Genomic DNA, 23,372 nt, shown 5'->3' with positions numbered 1-23,372 from the left:
AAGTTTCAATCATAGAAGATAAATAAATCCCAGATACCAGGGCCTCCCCTTGGGTTGCCGGGGGGCATGGCTGGCCTGCAAACCACCACAGGCCCCTCACCCAGGCCGCCCCACGCCCCAAGGGAACCCCCACCCTGATCCGGGACACCCTTCAGGGCAAACCAGCTGGCCCCCACCCGTGCACCAGGCCTCTATCTTATCTAATAAAAGAGTAATATGCAAATTGACTGTCACTCCAACACACAAGATGGCCGCGACAAGATGGCCAGCAGGGGAGGGCAGTTGGGAGGGACCAGGTCTGCAAGGGAGGGCAGTTGTGGGCAATCAGGCCAGCAGGGGAGGGCAGTTGGGAGGGACCAGGCCGGCAGAGGAGGGAAATTGGGGGCAACTGGGCCTGCAGGGAAGGGCAATTTTGGGGGACCCCGACCTGCAGGGGAGAGCAGTTGGGGGGGACCAGGCCTGCAGGGGAATGCAGTTAGGGGTGACCAGGCCTGCAGGGGAGGGCAGTTAGGGATGACTAGGCCTGCAGGGGAGGGCAGTTAGGGGTAAACAGGCTGGCAGGGGAGCAGTTAGGCATCAATCAGGCTGGCAGGGGAGTGGTTAGGGGGTGATCAGGCTGGCAGGCAGAAGCGGTTAGGGGCAATCAGGAAGGCAGGCAGGCAAGCAGTTGGGGGCAATCAGGAAGGCAGGCAGGTGAGCAGTCTTGGATTGTGAGAAGGATGTCTGCCCGTTTAGGCCCGATCCTACCTGGATCGGGCCTAAACGGGCAGTTGGACATCCCTAGAGGGGTTCCAGATTGGAGAGGGTTCAGGCTGGGCTTAGGGACACCCCCCCCCCCCCCCCCGTTCACGAATTTTGTGCACCGGGTCTCTAGTGAACATATAATGTTAGAATCCCTGGTATGTGACCCTAACTGTGAACTATTTCTTTTGGAAGGAGACTCCATTATTTGTCAGACCCAGGAATAGCAGAGGAGTGGAAAAGGAATAGGCACTGGGCTAACAGTTATTTGCTCAACTTGGTTTTGAATTGGAAGCAATGGAAACTGTTTGCCCCAATTCCTTTGCCGTGGTTCTTCAGTGTCTCACATCTGTCTTCCAGGGTATAGCTTTCCATAACTGAATTTCTTAAAATTCACAGCTTTTCTTAAAATTTGTAGAAGATGAATACCCTTCAGTTCTTCGGCAGTTGCATAAGGAGTTGCTTATCCACTCGCTAGTCCGTAGAGCTGGGTGTGTTCTCTTTGTAGGCCATGCTGATGAAATGCAAGATTATTACATATATACACATATAAAGTGTCTCTCTTTCAATATGCTTGTGCCTTTAATATCCCAACCAGAGTAAATTGGAAGATATTAATTCTGTTCTATCTCCCTCACAAGCTCTTAAGCTCCTTGGAGGCAGGGAACAGATCTCTTTTTATTTACCAATGAGTTGCTTGATACCTGGCACACACAAAGCACTCAATAAATGTTTGTTAATAAATGAATATTATGTGTCTGTTTTGTTATTTGCTTTTATAAGTTCCCTGATTATTGTGAATACCTTCTCACAGTAACACTGCAGTGTACTCTGCAGGGCATGGAGTCTGCAATTTACTACAGCAGCTGTATCGCTAACCCATCTGTACTGTTGGGTATTAGCTTGTTTCAAGTTTGTTCTCTTATAAAGAGATCTATGGTGAATATATGAAACACATTTTATCCAGGTATTTTCTTAAGATAAATTCTGTGAAGAGTCATTGATAGCTCAAAGAAGATACATGTAAGGCTTTTGATATAGATATTGCAAAATTACTCCCTGGAAAGGTTGTATAGGTTGATAGCTCAACCACACTAACCAATGCTTACCTGTCTTAATATTGTTTTTTTTTTTTAGAATAAGACTAAATTATGGGTTTTTAATGTTTCTAAGTAATATTCGTGGAGTGTGATGGAGTGGGGAATCATAGTCTGCCTAGTTTGATAATAACGTTCAAAGTTTCACATTGAAAATTTCCGCTTTTTGTTTGCCTCGGTGAGAGAGCCGAATAAACCTCAATAAAGTGGTTGACACCTAATCAGTATTTTACTTGGGGCACTTTTTGTATTTTCCTAAAGTTGCAGTTGGCGATATCTATGACCCTTAACAAACAGGAAACTTTGAGAACGGCATATATTTCTAATTCATATCATTCACAAAAATCAGCTACAAAAGTCAACAATTAAAGGCTTAAATATGGAAGGCAGAACTATGAAACTCTTGGAAGACAATGTATATCAGTAGTTGTATGACTGATGTATGGAAGAGAGTTTAAACACATCACAGAAGGTACAAACCATAAAGAAAAAGATCGGTATGTTTGACAACAGTATTGACTACTTGTAATTTTTTTTAATGGATTTTTCTAGCTTTTTAAAAAATTGTTACTGATTTCAGAGAGAGGGAGAGACATAGAAACATCAAGGATGAGAGAGAATCATTGATCGGTTGCCTCCTGCACGCCCCCTACTGGGATTGAGCCCACAACCCCGGCATGTGCCCTTGACTGGAATCAAACCCCGGACCCGTCAGTCCCCAGGCCGATGCTCTATCCACTGAGCCAAACCGGCTAGGCAACCACTTGTGATTATTAAACGAAACCTAGAAAGTCACAAGTGAGGATTAGATATTTTTAGTATATATTTTTGATAAAAGATTAGTGTCCAGAAGGGCAAACAACAACCAATCAATAAGAAATGGGCAAATAACCCAAATAGGCCTCTCACACAAGAAGAAACCTGAATGCAGAGATTCTTAACATCATCAGTAATTAGGAAAGGGCAAATTAGGACCAAAATGGTATATAGTTTCATACACATTAGCTTGGCCATGATGTAAAAATCTGTTTGGAAGGTAGGAAACAGCTGGAATGCTACACACAGATGGGAGTGTAAATTGGTACAATAACTTTGGAATTATCTAGTAAAGTTAAAGATGCACATTCCCTTTGACCCAGTAATCCTCCTCTCTCCCCCAAGGTCTTTCTCCTAGAGCAGTGCTTCTAAATTGTGTTCCCAGCATCTCAAGGGAACTTGTTCGAAATGCGAATTTTGGGATCCCACCCAGACCAATTGAATGGGAAACTTTGAGGGTGGGCCAGCTTTCAGTCTCAACTCGCTGTCCAGGTGATTTGCTAAAGTTGGCAAAGCACTGCGCTAGAGAAATCTATGCACAGGAGTGCCTGGAGATGTGGATGAGAATGTTTAAGGTTGCACTGCTCATAAAAGGAAAGCACTTGAAGAAATGTCTGATGGGGGAGAATGGATGAATTGTATATATTTCTGTAGTGAAGTATTCTACAGCAGTGAAACTGAATGGATTTCTACAACACTAAGGATAAGTGGCAGGAACAGCATTTTTTTTTTTTTTTTTTGGAAAGCTATTTCTAGAAGAATGCATATAGTTTTTTTTATTTTATTTTTTTCAAGTTTAGAAACATGCAAAGCAATATTGCAAATTGTTAGCAAACAGATGTGGTAAAGTAATAAACAGGTAAATTACAAAACAAAATTCAACTTACAGGGTAGCTCTATAAGAAGAAGGAAGGTAATAGGGACTTCAAAGATAAGAATTTAATTTTATGAAACTGGGATCTGTAGTCAGGATTTTGTTATGTTTAGTACCTTGCACATATTAATTTTTTGCATCTACCAAATTTTTAAGAAACTGGATGAATAAGTAATTCTATGGAAAGTAACCTCATAGGATGATCTCATCATAATTACTAACTGGGCAGGTCATGGTGGATGATCAGGCCCCAGGCCTATGACTTCTTTAGTAAAAGGTTTATCTTTGCTTTTAGCAAGTCCTGTCCATTGGTTTTGCTCATTTAAGGTTAACAAACCTTGGAATGGCCAGAAGTAATACCTCTTGAAGGCATGACCACCCTCAAGAGAGCACATAATCTTAAGTATCCTATAATCCTATCCTGCCTTGTTTCTCCACCACATCCTCTTCCTTAATTTCAGATGCATACAAGAAACTGCAAACTGTTATTCTTCAGAGCATTTGAGATTTTGCTTCCTGGCATTTGTCTGAAGTTTGGCTCAAATAAACATTTTAAACCATTATGGCAGGGCAGTCACTACTTGAAGTTAACAAGTACAGGAAAAATAAAAATATGGTTCTAGAAGTTCTAAGTCAAATTGCATGCCACTATTTTTGTTTAATATTCAGAGTGCTAAAGTTATCTAAACCACAAGAACTGTCAAGCATTTATTATCACGTCATACTTTGAATCAGAGTCAGTGCTGGGCTGAGAAGATGGCAGCCATGGTAGTCCCTGAAGAGCAGGTATGTCTGCATTTCAGGCACAGGTAGTGCTTGTCCGAGATCCCTTATGGAAAACTGTGGAATGTAGGCTTTTAAAAACAGATTGTAGGTATTTCAGCTTTTTCAGTTTCAACTGCACTTGCTAAAGCTTAGAGCATCTGTCTTAATTCTGAGTGCTTTTCATTGTGTTTGATGTTCATACTTCCCTTTTGTTTGAACTGATATGCTGTGCTTTTTTCTTATATTAGAAACACCAAACTAGTTTTAAATACAAACAAGTAGGTAATAAGAAGCCTACTAGAGAAAAGACATTGTTCGACACAGTTGGAGCAATACCAGTATAATCATCCAATGTAACTAAAGCCCAGCGTGATTGTTACTAAATATAATGGAAGCTGTTTTAAGCCCAGAGCAAGCAACACACCACTTCTTTAGAAGTGTACAGATCATTTGTGATTTCTGCTGATTGTGAATTATGGATCATAATTTGATATATAATTATTGGATCAATTATTACATAAAGAGTAATCACAGTTATAGGAGTACATGTAATTATAAAACCATTAGAATTTAAACTAAGGTGGTAATGTACTTTTAAAAATAGCTTAGAAAATTTAGATCATTCAAAGAGAGGTAGTAGAAATTATAGTCTTTCAAAAAATGAGAGCAAACGGTTTTCATTAAGAATCTACATAGTCCGTGTTTTAATGGCACTTAGTTATTTTGGTGTTCAAATAGTCCTAATAGGATTTGGCCAGTAGGAGCCCATTCCGGCTGACTCCTGTGTCCTTGTTGCATCATTATTTAAAAGAAGCACTTTCTCACTTTCTGACATAAAAAGATACTCTAGGCTTCAAGTGTACCTACCTTGCCCCTGGAATCTGTCATTTCTTGAGCTTTAGTGGGGTTGCTATGAGAGGCCAAGTTGTGGGTGTTAGCTCTGCTCATTGTTATTGGGCCTCTTCCCTCCATTCTTGAGGTTAGTGTGAGGTTCCATGAATCAGAGGTAAATTTCTTGATGTCTTGGGGTGTTTCGACCAAAATTAGACCCCAAGCATCTGTGACTGTTGTCTCCTTTTTATTTGTTTTGATTCTCAGTTTAGTGCAAGAACCACAATTATAAATGTATTTCTATCTTAGGAATTATTTTCTTTCTTGAGAGTAGTTATTTTCCATTACTTTAACCATGTATAGATAGTTTTTTAAAAGCTATCCTCTCAGTCTTCCTCCCAAAGTAATATATTTTGGAAAGTACAGAAAAGTACTAGGAAGAATAAAAAAACACACAACCCTATAATTTCACCACCCAGAGGAGGAAGATAAACCTATTAACCTTATAGTTTTGTTAGAATTATACTTTTAAAATTTAATACTGAAGTTCTCCTTTCTAAATATACTTTTTTCTTTTTTTAAATCCTCATCCACGGATATGTTTGGATTGATTTAGAGAGGAAGGGAGAGAGAGAAACATCCATGTGAGAGAGAAACATCTTTCAGTTGCCTCTTGTACGCACCCGGACCAGGGAGTGAGCCCAAAACCTAGGTATGTGCCCTGACGAGGAATCGAACCCACAACCTTTTGATGTACGGGATGATGCTCCAACCAACTGAGCCACCTAGCCAGGGCTAAATATACTTTCTTAACAACTGATATTTGATACCTAATAATTTATATTCCATATATCTTAAGGCTTGATAGTTTTACGTGTGTTAGCTTATTGACATTTGTAATTACATTGTTTTACAAATTTCTTTCAAAATTGATAGTTTAATCTTTGTTTCTGTAGTTCTTTGATTAGCCATTGTCTTCTATCTCTTCTCAGTGGACCTAAATAATCTAAAAGCAAGAACACCGGGGAACATGTCTTCAGATGTTTTAAAGTTATATTTCCCCCAGATTTACAATTTGGAACCATCCTTTTCTTCCTCTGTTTCTGCTGGGATGAAAAAGAAATTCCTGATAATACCTTTTTATATTGATTGAGTGCTCACCAATTCCTTACTGTATGATTTTTCTCCTTGAATCTATGACTCTTAGTCCTTCCTCCCACTTTCCAAACAAGGAAATGGGGGCTCAAAAAAGTTACATGGTCGCCATGTGCACTGCACATATTGTTGGTATAGTTGGGATGGAAACAAAGTCCTCCTTGTACCTTAATATTCTTTTTCAGTAGTGTTTAAAATTTTCAGTGTAAATATGTTTCTTTAATTTTATTCTCCTAATTCGCTTCCCTTTCCTCAGGATTCATATGCTGTATGCTTCATTCTCTTGCCTTTTGAAAAAGATGAAAGGCAAATTTAAGGAAAGTATACTAACTTTTATCTTGAAATGCTTTTTATGGCTACATTGTAAATTCTCAACAATAAAGGGTCTAATGGAAACACTTAATGAGGAAGTAGGGGCTCTATCACACATACACCCTACCCCCCTTTTGTAGTGAATAGACCCTTTAAAGTAAATTAAGTAAAAGAGATATATTCTGTTGTTTCAGTGTTAATATTTCATGGCTGATTTTATAGATGGAATTATATTTTACAATAAAAAGGAAGAAGAATTTATATAGCCTCTTCTATTTGATGTGAAACAGCAAATCCCATTTCTCTATAGCTGTAAAGAATATTCATTATAATGTCTTTAGTTGGAAGAGATAGTTTCATTGTGATTAGTTACATTGATAATAAAATAACCTTTTCAAATGGCCTAAGATACAAACAATCCTATGTGTCTACTTTTAATGGCATTGAAGTGTTCTTTCTCTACTCATAGGATCTTCTTCCTTTCTTTTATCCTGTTTTTCTGTCCCAATAAATTTTTTTTCTCTAAAAAATTAAAACAATTAGATGGAAATACTAATAAAGCATTGGTTTTGAATATACTTTGGAAAGGAGATATATTAAATTTTAACTTTTTTGTAAAATCTCTTCGACTATACAAGTACATTTGTCAGAGGTTGTTGATATAAGATTGTCATAAAATTAACTTTATTATTGGATTAATTTAATGTATTTGGAAAATAGTACTTGAGGTGTAGGAATTATTTTTTTGGAAAAAAGAAATAGGTAGGTAAGACGGCTGAGCTGATTTTATAGTTTATTTTAATCTCATTACTTGTTTTATATTGTTTTCATACATTTTCACAAGTAGTGCTGGGATGCTGGGGCTCTTTGGTAACAGAAGGAGTGACGTCTATCTGTTCTCTTCTGGTCACTATGGTTTGGTCCCTACTAGTATGGTTTACTGGTCATTGTTTAAGCTCTAATGTAAACACTAAGCAAATAATCTAATTTTTAACTTGCAGGCAAAATTGAATTGGATATTTGAACTAGAATAGTATCACTGGAATTAAAATAACATACTGTTCTGAATTGAGTGGAGCTGTTTTTCTCTATCTGATAGTGGACTTTGCTCTGGCCATTTGGGCTTGGAAGCACATAGTTGCAGCCTGCTTGTCTTCAGTGTGTCTTTGGACTCTGGCTAGGGGAGGTCCTTTTTTAGGGTTAAGCTAAACATGGTATGTGAGATCCTTTGGAGGTGGAAATTGGTCAGGTATGAGTAGGCCAGAGGCCCCTACGTGGCCTAATCTTAAATGCTGCCTGCTAGGGAAGGTGAGGGAGTTAAGCAGTCTGTGTGGCCAAAAGCGTTGTCACTCCTTCAGCCTGTGACTGTCCATGTGCTTGTCCAAAGGAACTCAAGGCTACTGTTAATTCTGAGGCAGGTCAGTTGCTAAACAATTACAGGGGCCTATAAAAATGGAAGTCTTCATCCAAAATGAGGCGGTGACTCAGGAAACATTAAGACATTTCTTTTATTCCACATGAATCTAAATTTAAAACGTTCCCCCCTCATCTCTTTATTAGTGAGCCCTTTACTAACTCTTGATTTTATTATATCAGTTTTTCATTGTAAGTTGTATCTGATCTGAATCTGATTTTGGTAGTGGGAGAGGCATAAATCTAAATGTCAGTTTATCAAAGTTCTAATATCCTACAGAAGTTTGATAGGAATTATGCATTTCAAATAGTATACTTCAGTTAACATTTATTGACCTCCTCCTGGATACTATTGTTCTGGTTCTGAAGATTCTTATTGAAGGTGGAACATATAGGAAAGGAAATATATATATATTACACATAAAGGAGGGGTAAACGTGAGCCATATTTATTCTAGACAAGGTGAAAGGACAGAGAAGGGCAATATATTAGTAATTTATTGCTACACTAGAGGCCCAGTGCACGAACTTCCTGTATGGGTAGGGTCTCTAGTCCTGGCCAGGGATCAGGGCCAATCAGGGCCTTCTGGCTGCCGTCCAGGGCCTTCCTTCCTTCTGTACTGCCCCCTGGTGGTCAGCACATGTCATAGCGAGTAATCAAACTCGGCGTCTCCCACTGGAACTCTCTAGGGGACACTTTGCATCTTAGCCTTTTATATATATAGATAACAGATTATGTCAAAACATAATTGTTAGGGCCTGGCCACTGTTGCTAAGTGGTTAGAGCACCAGCTCATGCACCAAAGAGTCTTGGGTTTGATTCTGGTCAAGGGCATGCACCTGGGTTGTAGGTTTGATCCTCAGCCCAGGTGGGGGCAGGTGTGGGAGGCAACCAATGGATGTGTCTCTGTTACATAGGTGTTCTCTCTCTCTCTCTCTCTCTCTCTCTCTCTCTCTCTCTCTCTCTCTGCGTCTCCCACACTCTTCCTCCTTCCATTTCTCTCCCTCTAAAAATCAGTGGGAAAAAAATATATCCTCAGGTGAGGATTAACAACTACACTTAGTGGGTTAAAGCAACAAGCGTTTATTACCTGGTAGTTTCTGTGAATCAGGGTTTGGGTTGGGCTTCCCTGGTGGTTCTGGCTGCAGGTCTCTCCTTGGCTGTAGTCAGGATTTAGTAGGGCTGTAGTCATCTGAAGTCTGGCCTAGGGCTGGCAGAGCTGCTCCCCAGAAGGCTCACTCACGTGGCTGTCGGCAGGAGTCCCCAGTTCCCATCTGGTGCTTGGTAGGAGGCTGACGCCCTTGTACAGAGGACACTGCACAAGTATCCTCAGGACCCGGCACAGGATTTTCCCAGGTGGGGGGATGCAAGACGGGGCATGCAGGGAGCACAGTGCCTCCATGACTGTGTCTCTTAGAGTCGGGTACCTTCACTTCACTGCTTCTGTCTGGTACAGGCAGGCCACTGAGGCCAGCCCACACCAAGGGGAGAGAGGCAGGGTCCACCCTTTGAAGGGAGTGCCAGAATGTGTGGACTCACCTTAAACCACCACAGGCATTTTTCTGGATGAGGAATGTACACGTCTACAAACTTAAGCTTGGGAATGCACTATAGCCTGTCCTGAGCATGAGTGTTAATGTTCTGAACTTACCACACCATGTTACTATCCATTGTGGTAAAACTGCCTCTGGTATAGCCAGTCGGTGGCTTTTAGGGTATTAAATCATACTCTTTTTGTCATGGAAGAGTTTATTCATTTTCATAAAAAGGTGATGTGTTTATTTGTAGGCTCAGATACCTTACTTTGTGGTCGCTGTTACAAATTGATGTTTCTGATGGGAGAGAATAGTGAGAGGAAATTACATAAAGTATATGCCATGGTGTTTTGTAACAACAACTAATATTACAGCTTCTCATTAACAGACTCTCTATATGGACTTGGTGCTACTTTATTAAATTAGGTAATAGTATAATGGTAAGACATAGTTTCAATAAAAAGTTCATTTGCAAATGGTAGATTAAGAAAGAGATATGAGTAGTCCACCAATTTTTATTGATTCTTGTCTCACTCAGCTGTCACCTCATAGCTCATAACAGGCTTGTAGGAAGTTTTACCTGTCCCCACCTTGTCCTTCCAGGAGAAGAGAGTCCCTACCGTGGCATCTGAATGGTGTCTGCATTGCAGTTTTCTCTGAACCCTACCGAGGGAAAGGGCAGAATTCCATTGAGAGTTTTTGTATATGCCTGTGTGTGCACACCTGCCAGGTTGCACACAGGTATCCCCAGCTGTGACTTTATTATTGGCGTGGTGCCAACATGTGCTAACTTCACACTGCTTGCTCGTACCACTAATTCGGATGACTTTAGAAGGGTTGAAGAGTGGGATGGCATGAGATGGAGGCAGAGAGAAGGTAGTTTCTTGTGTGGGTGGCCTCGTCATACCAGTGAGAGAGTATATCTGTGGGTGTGAGTTTGCATGTGTGTCTGGGGCATGGGGAGAGAAAGAGAGCAAGAAAGAGAGAGGAAGAGAGGACTCAAGCTTGCTTAATGTATACTTGTTAGAAAAGAGAAAAGGGATGAGAGAGAAACAAAGACAAGATTTTAATGAGAAAAACGTGGGAAAAAAGGAGGTAAATGAGTGAAAATTTTCATGCCTGCTGCCCAATAGTAATGATAGCATGTGAAAAGGTTGAATAATCGTTAGGTTTCTCTAATAGTTCCTGAAATCCGTTAAAATGCTGCAGAAAACTTCCCATGAGAAGTGGCCAGCAGGTGTCATCAGAAGGCTGCTAGTGATTTGTTTTATTGTTGTTCTTAAAAAGTATGAGTGTTTTGATTCCTGTTTTTGCTACTTTTTTTCCTTTTAAAACCATAGAAGAGGCTATTTCAGTTACGGCAGGAACTTTCCTTTGTGATAGATTCTTGGTGAGTTAATAGTTTATAGGTAAAATTGAAGATGATGAAGTGACATGTAACTTATTTCTTAGGGCACAACTAGTTGAGAATTTGGTAAGAGTGGACACTATAAATGGGCCTGCATATTTGAAAATCATTGGGGATGGTGAGGATATGCAGTAAGTGGTAATTGATGAATTTGTACAGAAAGCATACTAGTATGCTTTAAGAAGATTTGGTTTCATAATACATCTCATTATTCTAGTGTAAATACTTACCAGGTTGCCTGAATGTTGAAACCTTACTGTGGATAGAAGTCTGAGACTCATTTTCTTTCTCCACTGGGTATAAGTACCAGTGGTTTCAGAGGACACCTTCCGTACTCTGTACTCGGAGGGTTGCAGTTGTTACCGAGAGAAATAAAGGGCCTTTAAGGAACCATGGAGACTTGAATGTTTGTTGAGTGATTGAATGAAATATATCTTCAGAAAAATTAGCCCCTAAACTGTTCCACTCAGGTGATTTTTTATTTCCATTAAAAAAAAAGACCCCTCCCCCATCTCTGTTGGTATTGTTCTAAGACCCTTTCTGAGGAAAGGTTTTCTCATTAATTTACATCAGCATGAGAATCCTTGTTTCCATTTAATCCCTCCAGATCACTTTAAGATACTTGATAAACCACAGTGCACTCCTGGGTACTGACATCATCCCGGTTCTGGGCCTTATAACTTAAACCAGTGGTCGGCAAAGTGCGGCTCGCGAGCCACATGCGGCTCTTTGGTCCCTTGAGTGTGGCTCTTCCACAATATACCACGGCCTGGGCGAGTCTCTTTTGAAGAATTGGCATTAGAAGAAGTTTAAGTTTAAAAAATTTGGCTCTCAGAAGAAATTTCAATCGTTGTACTGTTGATATTTGACTCTGTTGACTAATGAGTTCGCCGACCACTGACTTAAACTGTTAGAATACACACTTTTTGCTTCTGGATTTCTCCACCTGTGATGTGTCCTGCTACTGAGAAATTATCTTCGTAAAGCCAAGCTGGGTTTTGGTGACTCCTCACTGACACTACTGAATAAATTCCAATTCTAATTCGGAGCCTGTATGACGTGGCCCTGGGTGACCACCTGCCTTTGGTTGAGCTTTAGGCAGTAGAGCGGCAGAGTTTAGCTGTTAGCTGTCTGGAGGGTCAGCAGTCTCACACACCCATCATGTGTGTTTTAAGGCTTTGTCTGAGTCCTTTCTCCCACTTGAGATGTTTAACTGTTCCTACCTGCTTCCTCAACAAAAGAAAAAAATGGTTTTAGTTTCCTCAAGGTTAAGCTTGAGTGATATTCCTGCTATTTTACCCATGTATTCTGCTTGGAAGTGTGGTCCCTTGCTCATCTCTACTCAGATCTTAGTTTATATCACACACAATCATCAAATGTGGCTTGTATTAGAGTTCCTTTGCATATGGATCCTCACAGAACATGCGTCTGGTTTGGGCAGAGAAAGTGTTTGTAGCACCATAGTTCCCTTCATATGGCAGGCACCCAGTATATGTATGTTGAATGTTGTTCTTTCTTGATATAGTGACATATTGAATTATTTCAGTAATTTAAAAAATTAGTTGGGAAATAAGTAAAGTTTAAAGTTTTTGAAGCCATTATGTAGATGATAATAAAGGGTGTCATTATTTGGCTCCTGCGATTTCATGTAGTTGTCATTCTCTTGTCTCTAAAAATATATGAGTTGGGCATCATATTTAGACCATTACTTCTGAATAGACACATGTGAGTCAGTGTTCATATGTTCCCAGAGTCAGTGTTCATATGTTCTATACGTATTATTTCTCGAGATGAAATTCCTGCCGTGTCCACAGTGAGGGCAGTATATAGTGTGCCACAGCAGTGGGTGAGTAAGAGATGGCTAGACTCAACATTGGAAGGAAGGGAATTCACACCATTTTAGATTAGGCATTAAAAAAAATATTGACCATAACTTCTGTTATGGACATTTTCAAACATAAACAGACTACACAATTTGATGGAAGAGTACTAGTATATTGAATCCCCATGTCACTGTTACTCATCTTCCATTATTATGAGCACATAGCCTTCACTATGCCCTTCTTCTGAACTATTTTGAAGCATATCTTAGACATTTTTTTCATTTCATCTAGAAGTACTTAGTGAATACCTCTTATATCACAATGTCTGAGAAAGGATTTATGCCCAGAATACATAAGTAACTGTTCCAGCTTAATAATAAACAAACAACCAAATTATGAAATGGGCAAAAGGCTAACAAGTGTTTCACAAAGCACAAAACAAAGTATTTGGCACCATCCCCAGATATCAGGGAATTGCAGAAAGGAATGACTAAATTTTAAGGACTGATACAGTGTCAAATGTGGGCGAGGACGTGGGTCTCTCAGAATTCTTGGCATTGCTAGTGGCTATGTAAAACAGTGTGGCCACTTTGCAAATCAGTCAAGCGGTGCTTTGTATAGCTAATCCTGTCCTTTCACCCTGTGACCCAGCTACCACCCCTAGGTATTTACACAAAAGAGATGAAAATAGATAGTCATAAAAAGACTTATATAGGAATATTCATATCAGCTTTACCATAAGAGCCAAAAAAGGGGAAGCAGCTCAGGTGTCTATTAACAGAATCATGATATATCCATGTCGTGCACTTTGCTGATATGTACAGCACAAATATTGTGCTGAGTAGGAGAAGCCAGATCCTCCTCCTTCAAAAGACATATTGTCTGAATTCATTTACATGAACTTTGGAACAGGCACAATGAATCTGCTATGGAAGAATTTGGAGCAGTGGTTGTCTCAGGAAGAGAGTTACCAAGGACTTAGTGTGAGGTGGCATAAAACAGTTTTTTGGGGGAAGATGCCAGTGTTCTCTGTCTTATGGGACTTCTGTAGACCTCTGAGCTTCTCTTTCTGGCACCTCTCCTTTCCTTTAATCTGCCCTACAGACTCTAGCTGCCCCTCAGCTCTGTTGGGAGACTCCTCGCTGTGCTGTGGCCTGGGTCCTTGCTCCAGGTAGTAAGTTGGGACTCACTTGGTTTAGCTGTTATCTCTCAGAGATCATTGCCCTTTGGTGCCCCATGTCCAATGTCTTCTGTTTTTGTTTCATAGATTTTGTGTTTTTTTTTTTTTTTTTTTCTTTTTCAGTTGTTTCATGCATGAGAGTACATTCAGTCCCTGTGACTTTTCTTGACCATAATGGAGTGTCCTGGATGGAGAATATATGTATTTAAAAACAATATATTTTCTCACCCCTTATATTGTAAGGCAGATATTTCATGCTGTTCTTTGCTGTAATTCCAGAATTTAGAACCAAGAACACTTGCCGTGTAGTAGACACTAGGTGAAATTTTTGGAACATACATGTGGTTAATTCATTCTCTCTTGCCTCCTTTTACTCTATTTCAATTGTCGAATAACAAAACTAATGCTGTATCTAAAAGAGCATTTTTAAAATTGATTTTTAGAGAACTAGGAAGGGAGAGAGAGAAACATCGATATGAGAGGGAAACATCGATTGGCTTGCCTCCTGCACACCCCCTACCAGGGATTGAGCCCGTAACCTGGATTTGTACCTTGACTGGAAATGGAACCGGCAACCTTTTGGTGCACAGACGATGACCAACCAACTGAACCACACAGGCCAGGGCTAAAAGAGCATTTTCTAAAAGGTTCTTTGGAACACCAGTCTCTAGATTCTTGATAAACAAAGAGTTCTGTAGTAGAATTAGTTTGAGAAATGCTTATGTACTGAGAAATCCTGTGTAAAGGAATTTTGTTCAAGCCAGAGTTTTCTAAACTTATTTGACCAGAGATATAATTAATATTTTCTGGAACACAGTCTGAAGAAATAATGAATATCTTATAAGTGCAATAAAACCATGTACATTTATCTTTTTCACTCAAGAAACATACAACATGTCACTATATTATGAGACAGTTACAAATACAAGAGATTTTGTATTGTAGGTTATATACAACAAATTATATATTTTTAAAGTAGCTTTATTGAGACATTCACATATCATACAGTCCACTCATTTAAGCTGTGGTTTAATGGATATAAGTATATTCTCAGATATGTGCAGCCATCACCACAGTGAATTTTATAACATTTTCATCATCTCAAAAAACAGATATACCCTTTATCTATATCCCCTTATCTCCCAAGGAACCATTAATCTACTCTCTATCTCTATAGATTTGCCTATTCTGGACATTTCCTATAAGAAGAATCATATAAGTATGTGGTCATTTGTGACTGGCTTCTTTTACTTAGCATAATGATTTCAATGCTCATCCTGTGGCATCAATTAGTACTTCATTTCTTTTTGTGACTGAATAATATTCCATTGTATGGCTGTACCACATTTAGTTATCCATTGGTGAATATTTGGGTTGTTTCCACTTCCTGGTTGTTATGGATAATACTACTATAAACATTTGTGTACAAGTTTTGTGTGGGGCTATATGTTTTCATTTCTCCTGGGCATATACCTAAGATTGAAACTGATGGGCTCTATGGTAACTACACGTTTAGTGATTTGAGGTCTTGCCAGACTGTTTTCCAAAGCCGCAGCATCATTTTACATCCCAACTAGCATTGTATGAGGGTTCTGGTTTCTCTGCATTCTCACCAGCATTTGTTATTGCCTAACTTTTTTGATTCTAGCCATCCTAGTAGGTGTGAAGTGGTGCTACTTTATGGCTTTATTTGCATTGCTCTAGCAACTGCTGATGTAGATTATGTATACCTGTGCTTTTTGGCCATTTGTGTAGCTTTTTAAAAAAATATGTTTTTATTGATTTCAGAGAGAAGAAGGGAGAGGGGCAGAGGGATAGAAACATCAATGATGAGAGAGAATTATTGGTCGGCTGCCTCTGACATGCCCCCAACTGGGAATTGAGTCTGCATCTCAGGCATGTGCCCTGACCTTCTGGTTTATAGGTCGATGCTCAACCACAGAGCCATACCACCTGGGCAGCAGTTTTGTTTTAATCTGCTTTATAGAGTAGGAGTCCACTGAAACAGAATTTGAAAAGAAGGCTTCTTTATTTAGAAAAAAAGAATTAGTAAATTGAAATGTAGTGGTAAAGAGAGTTGAAACTTGGGAGTTTTTTTTGCAAGCTGGTTGAGAAAATCCCCTTTTCTATGGAAGATAGCATAGTGTTGCTTCCTGAGTCACTGTGTTCCCAAAATCCAATTCATACTTTTCATTAAGGGTCATGTGATCAAATTAATCTCAATATGAAGGAAATCTTATTGAGGCTAATTTTATATTTTTCATCCAGTATGTCACCTTACGTTGATTTTTGGATTAACATGCGTATCTTTATGTTCAAAGGTTTAATACCATGTTTGTTTTCTTCATAGGTTTGTTTTCTTCAAGTGAGCTACCCTGACAGAGGAGCAGTGTCGGCACATTAGTAATGATGGATTCTGAGAAGAAACCAGAGAATGATGAGGACGAAGATGTAAAAAAGGAAGCAGAAGACTCAAGGACTGTTTCATCTCAGGATGTGGAGTGTAGGCCCTTGTCTGATTTGGTAGTGAATTCCTCTGAGAATTCTGCTAGCAAAAGAGCTTTTTCAGAGTCATCAACCAGCGTTTTTATGGCAGAAGATGGAAATAAACATGCTTCCAAACGAATGAAATTCGGTGAGACCGAGCCCTGTAGGTCCGAAGGGCAGGGCGTTCGTGGGTTCTCCGAAGTGGAGGTCCCATCCGGTGAAATGGTGAAGGCGTCCTTCCTGAATGACTGCTCAGATGGAGATACTTGTCCTCCCACCTCGTTTTCCCTTCTCTGCAGTTCTGGCCCAACTGACACTGTTTCTCTGAAAACAGACATGGAGAAGATGATTGCTCAGGAAATGGTTTCCCTTGACCCAGAAACAAAATCTTTCTCCAGCAAAGAGGTTGTTAGTGTTGGTTGTACCATCGAGAACATCGATTCAGCTTTCAGGTGCAACACGTGCGACCATTTGTTTTCTTCTTGCTCGGACCTGGAGAAGCATGCTGAATGTCACATGCCACCATCTAAGGAGCCTGCCCACTGCCCCTGCAGCCACGGAGCGGAGAGCAGCCCAGCATTGCAGACCCACGCCACACAGACACATGGGTCACGGACCGTCTTTTCTTGTGACCTTTGTGGCTTTCAGTGTGTGGAAGAGAACCTTTTGAATGCACATTGTCTTGGAAAAACACATCTCCGGCGCCAGAATCTTGCTGCTCGTGGAGGATTTGTGCAGATCTTAACAAAACAGCCTTTTCCTAAAAAATCATGTACCATCGGAACAAAGAGTGTTCGCGTAAAACCAAGAGCATCTAAACAAATAGCAAAGAATAGTGATTCAAAAGGACTAAGACATGGTGGAAGCAAATTTAAAGATTTCAGAGGCAGCATTTCTAAGCAGAGTGGAAGTAGCAGTGAGCTTCTTGTTGAAATGAGGCCGTCCAGGAGTACTTTGCTAGAAAAGGGAGAGATTGTTGAAGAAAATGTCACTTCCTTTGGTACAACTCGAAATCCTGAAAACCAGAGTAAAAAGTTAGGAGCGTTAGTAGGTTCACAGGGTCTCTTAGATAAATTGGAATCTACCAAAAAGACTCTACCGACAGCACATGGTATCAGCGCAACCTCGAGACCGAGACCTGAGAGAAACATTCTCATGTTGGCTAATAGCTTCCGACGACGAAGCGGCACTTTCCCCTTAAAAGGCCAAGCCAAGAAAAGGTTTAATCTTTTAGGAATTAATAAACGGGGCACTAGTGAAACTTCCAGGACATATATGAAACACGTTAGAGCACAGATGAAAACAGGTGATTCAGAGTCCATGCCTAAACACATAGAAATGGGTGGCAGTACCCACAGTCTGTGTGTGTCTTCCTCAGAAACCCTGGACCTGAAGCAGGATGAAAGAAATGCCCACCTTGTGAGCGACTTTGACCCTCCCACAGTGAGGGCAGCTTCTGACCGTCAGATGTCGTGTACTTGTACAGACTGTGGCCAGGTGTCTACAAGTAGAACAGAGTTGGAAGTTCACATGAAAAGGTGCCATGCAAGAGAGGTGAAATTGTCTTGCCAGACATGTGACTTTTCCAGCATGTCGAGGAGGGACCAACATGAACATTTGCACAATCACCAGCTTCAGCAAACTGCCACTGTCCTCAGTTGTCAGTGCTGCTCATTTATTTCCTTGAATGAAACACAACTTAGAGACCACATGAAGGAAAAGCACAGTATGGGCTTTCTCTGTTCTCCCTGTAATCTTTTCTTCTTGTCTGAGAAGGACATGGAGGAACACAGGACAACTGAGAAGCATATTCGCTTATTGGTTCAACCAAAGACTTCTCAATCATTTAACAATGATTTGGTTTTACAGACTTTACCTTTAAGTACTTTAGAATCAGAAAACACAAAGGAGTCTATGAGCAAGTCAGAAAGAGTGGCTCAGGAAGAACTGATTAAGACCCGGGTAAGCCATGGAAGTGAAGTAAGGCATTCATATAAGCCTCAATTTCAGTGTAAGAAGTGCTTTTATAAAACACGGTCCTCCACTGTTCTCACACGACACATAAAGCTCCGGCATGGTCAGGACTACCACTTTCTTTGTAAAGCATGTAATCTTTATTCATTGAGCAAAGAAGGAATGGAGAAACACATTAAGAGAAGCAAACATCTTGAAAATGCTAGGAAAAATAATATTGGCTTAAGCTTTGAAGAATGTATTGAAAGGGTTTGTATAGGTGCAAATGACAAAAAAGAAGAGGTTATGATTTCTGGAAACGAGAGGACAGAAGGTGACATAGAAGGTGTGCAATTGCAGGAACATAACTTTTTGGAGAAGAGCATACTCACTGCCAAGGAACAGCCACAGTCTGGCGTAATCGCCAAAGATGATGAGTTAGCCTTGACCACCACTCCAAAGAGAGGGAGACCCAAAGGTAACATCTCACGGACATGTTCACACTGTGGCCTCTTGGCCTCTAGTATTACAAATCTGACCGTTCACATTAGACGAAAACATAGTCACCAATACAGTTACTTATGTAAAGTGTGTAAGTATTATACTGTCACTAAGGGAGATATGGAGCGTCATTGTGCCACCAAGAAGCATAAAGGACGTGTAGAAATAGAAGCAAATGGAAAACAAAGTTCAGATATCATTATTGGCCCTGAAGGGGGTAACCTTGAAGCCTGTAGTAGGAGCACGAGTTCAGATGAACAAGCTAATAAGTCAGCTGAACCAGATCCCTCCAGTTCAGAAAAAACAGGACAAGAGCACGGAGATCAAATTGAAATTGAAGTTGAAAATGTATTTCATTCTACAGATGGGGAAGCTGGCAGTCACATTATTGATGAGAAGGAACAAGTATCTCTAGAACCAGAGGCCCTGGTGCAGCAAAGGGAAGTATGCTCGCAGAGAGGTGCCCTGAGCACAAGTGACAATAAATGTGCACACTGCGAGTTTAGTGCTCACTCTTCAGCTTCCCTAGAACTGCATGTAAAACGGAAACACACAAAAGAGTTTGCGTTTTATTGCATGGCATGTGATTACTATGCCGTGACTCATCGAGAGATGACCAGGCATGCAGCAACAGAAAAGCACAAGGTGAAAAGGCAGTCTCACCTGAACTCTTCTGACGTGGGAGCAAGTCCTTCAGAAATGTCCAAAAACATCATCATACCTGAGGAGCAGCATCAACAAAATTCTGAAGAATTCCAGATAATTTCAGACCAATCACCTGAAACTCTTAAATCTAGAAATGCTACTGGTCGTTCTGTTTTAGATGAGAATACTAACTTAGACATGTCTAAAGTACTCTGTGTTCCTGACTCTATGGAAGTTGAGACTGAAGAAGAATCTAATCTTAGTGAAGGTCCTTCGTTTTGTGAAACTTTGCAACAACCCCTTGCCAAGGACAAAGTTAGGAAACCCGAGGAAGTGGTGACCCTTAACATTTCCTCTAATGGTTCCCCAAGCAAATTTCAGAATGAAAATTCAGGAAGCTCAGCTTTAATTTATGAGACAACAAAGAACAATCACAATAAGTTGAATGACATCGGTGATCCAAGTGCACATTGTGATAGCGATGGAGGGAATGGAGGAGACCATGGAGGTGAAATCCTCAGTAAACATGGATGTCTCGGAGTCCTGGATGGAGCTCATTCAGCTGAAAGCACTGTCCCTGTTGTGATGAGAATGATGGGAGGACAGCTAAACCTGGATAGCTGTGGTCAAGACCAAGTTGGAAATGTGCAGAGTTCAGTGGATTTGAAAGCTATGCAAGGAGATTCTATCTTGGAAAATAAGGAAATTCTGATGAATTCCCAACATGAAACTGAAATTGTTATAGAAGAGGATGGTCCAGCTTCTGATAGCACGGTTGAAAACAATGATGTTTATGAAACTATAATTAATGTTGATGATAAAGGACAGGCCATGTACAGCTTTGGCCGGTTTGATTCTTCCATAATAAGAATAAGGAACTCAGAAGATGGTGAATTGATAGACCAGTGTGAAGAGGGTCTGATAACAACAGAAGTGAGAATGAGTGAGTCACCCTTAAAAGACTGTGTTCAAGGTGTGAAAAAGAAGAAATCTGAAGGCAGCTCCTTTGGCGAATCCACACGAATCCGTTGTGATGACTGTGGTTTCTTAGCAGATGGGTTAAGTGGACTGAATGTTCACATAGCCATGAAGCATCCTACAAAGGAGAAACACTTCCATTGTTTGCTGTGCGGCAAGTCCTTCTACACAGAGAGCAACCTGCATCAGCACTTGGCTAGTGCTGGTCACATGAGAAATGAACAGGCCAGCGTGGAAGAGCTTCCGGAGGGCGGGGCCACCTTTAAATGTGTCAAATGTACGGAGCCCTTTGATTCGGAGCAAAATTTATTTCTGCATATAAAAGGGCAGCATGAGGAACTGCTCCGGGAGGTGAATAAGTACATAGTGGAAGACACTGAGCAAATCAACCGAGAGCGAGAGGAGAATCAGGGTAATGTCTGCAAGTATTGTGGCAAGATGTGTCGTAGTAGCAATTCTATGGCGTTCCTGGCCCACATCCGCACTCATACAGGTATGTGAACCGTGGCACCTGTGCTTCTCTATAACATGCCCTTGAGTGGTAAAATCTGGACATTCCCTCCCACCCGATGTGCAATCCCTGCTGCAGTTGCTGCTGGCCCTCACTCGGTTCACATGACTGCTGGGTGGTGCTCAGGACAACTGCCACTGTCATCACTGACACTTAACATCTATGAAGACCTGTAGGCCTCATTGATCTCAAAGGCAGGCTCTTTCACAGATTCCTTTCAATTTTATCAAAAAGCCTAGTGCCTCTGGTGCTTTTGTTAAATTCCTGTCTTATAGAGCTTTTCACATGTTTTAGGTCCAAACTGTTTGGCTTTTCAAAGTATCTATTAAGTGACACTGTGTTTCAGAGCAGCAGTTGCCAACCTTTTGGACTTCATGAACCGCCAGGGGTCTGTGGACCACCGGTTGGCGACCGCTGTTTCAGAGGATATATTAAATGGTTTTTGAGGAATGAGATAATAAAAATTTTTATACAATTTTACAGATTTAAAAATATTAATTGCCAGGTAGTTTATATCTAAAAGTGTAACTCCCAGGCAACAAAATTCTACTTTCAAAGATCAGACATAGTCAACAGCTTTCAAAGTCAGTATGTTCAGGGGTTTGTGTTCATTGATACAGGCCCTGGTAGAACCTGGTGAGTCTCTGCTTTGCTTCGTGGTTAATTTTAGGTAGATATTTTTTAAAAACTTTTTTTTCTCCTGAAAAATGTTTAAGCCAGTGTTCTAAATTTATGTAAAAATTCACTGCACTGTTTCTATAAACCTGCCATACATTCTTTATTTTAAATAGACAGCTTTTCTAAATCATTGTGCTCTGCTTAGACAAGTTCTGTCTCCATGGTTGAATTTATGAGTGGATTTGAATAATAAATTCACATTTTAATGAACATATTTTCATTAGAACTGTAAGGTTTATTTTACTGTACTTTAAAATAATGGCTTATTATTAAAGCTATACTTTAAATTTATGCAGTTTTAGAAAATTTTTGCATCATCACAGGAGAAAGACAAAAGAATATGAAACATTATTAATAGTTTTTTAGGGTGATTAAACATAGATAAAAGTTTTTCATTGGAGAAAGTAGCAGGGAAACCTGCATAAGGTTGATCTAGGTCAGTGGTCAGCAAACTCATTAGTCAACAGAGCCAAATATCAACAGTACGATTGAAATTTCTTTTGAGAGCCGAATTTTTTTAAACTTAAACTTCTTCTAATGCCACTTCTTCAAAATAGACTCGCCCAGGCCATGGTATTTTGTGGAAGAGCCACACTCAAGGGGCCAAAGAGCCACATGTGGCTCGCGAGCCGCAGTTTGCCGACCACGGATCTAGGTGAATATCAGCATTGTACTGTTGATTCCAGCTATTCCCAGTGCAGCGGAGTTGTGATGGTGGTTTGTTGGCGTTATTAATACCTCTGTGCATGCTGTATTATAGTTTACTTTCTGAAATGATACAGTTTTAGAAATTGGGCTTGTTCACATGCACAGAAAAGATGTACTTTCTTAATATGCCCTCTTAAGGCAGATAAAACTGAATAAAACTAAGAGGAAGATGCTAATGGAGCTCTTTTTAGAATTCTTTATGCAACTGTCTGGTCAAGACATGTTGCTTATAATTGATGTGTCCATTACTTGAATTCTCTTGTAATTATAGTCAATAAGTCTTGTAAATGTGTTAAAGCTCACTAAAAGCATACAAATTCAAGAACAGAGTAAGGCTAATAATTTAAAATAATCAATGTAGGCATTTCAGCACTTAATTTCCCTTGTGTGTTGATAGCTGATCATTCTTAATCCATTAAGATTTATTTAGTCGTTTACAATGCAAAATAGGTTTGCACTGGTCACTTGTGCCATTTGAAAATGTCCACCAGGTTAAGTGCAGAATGTAGTCCATTAGTCTTCCTTGACTATATGTATTAATTGCATTTAAAATCAAGTTAATGTGGATGTGAAAGTGAGGTAACTATCAATATGTGACAAAGTAACCCTACTTATATAAGTTACATTATTGATTGTAACATTTAGTAAAAGTTAGCATACTTTTTAACATTTTGTGTTGGGCTTATCAGCAAGCACATTTTTGTTGTGTTTTGAAGCACTACAAAGGCGAGATCTTGAGGACACAATGCCCGTCTGCCATTTCAGTATTGCAAGGCATTTTTTGGGGGAAGTTGCTCTCCAGGTTTTCATTCCCAAGTTTTTTTCTTGGTGCCTCTTAAAATGAATTGCTTTTCTGATCTGTTGTTTATGTCCATGAAATAGTAATGCAGGGACTGTTATTAATGGTTAACTGGAAAAGGGCTTACTTTTCCAATCCTTGTTTTTATACTTTGTGATTTAC

The 23,372-nt window shown here is 40.0% G+C and overlaps 1 protein-coding gene across 1 annotated transcript in view; it reads left to right on the top strand.

The window, feature by feature from the left end:
* Positions 1-23,372, top strand: part of ZNF407 (zinc finger protein 407) — a 403,634-nt gene that overhangs the window by 5,324 nt on the left and 374,938 nt on the right. Inside the window, exon 2 of the mRNA XM_080683401.1 lies at positions 16,301-21,007. Within this exon, the coding sequence (XP_080539527.1) occupies positions 16,357-21,007 (4,651 nt within the window). The 5' untranslated portion in view covers positions 16,301-16,356. The remainder of the gene's footprint in view (positions 1-16,300; positions 21,008-23,372) is intronic.

Source organism: Plecotus auritus (assembly GCF_963455305.1).
Source record: "Plecotus auritus genome assembly, chromosome: 8".
NCBI classification, from domain to species: Eukaryota; Metazoa; Chordata; class Mammalia; order Chiroptera; family Vespertilionidae; genus Plecotus; species Plecotus auritus.
Note: the sequence above shows the minus strand (reverse complement) of the source record. Positions and strands in the feature narration are given on the sequence as shown.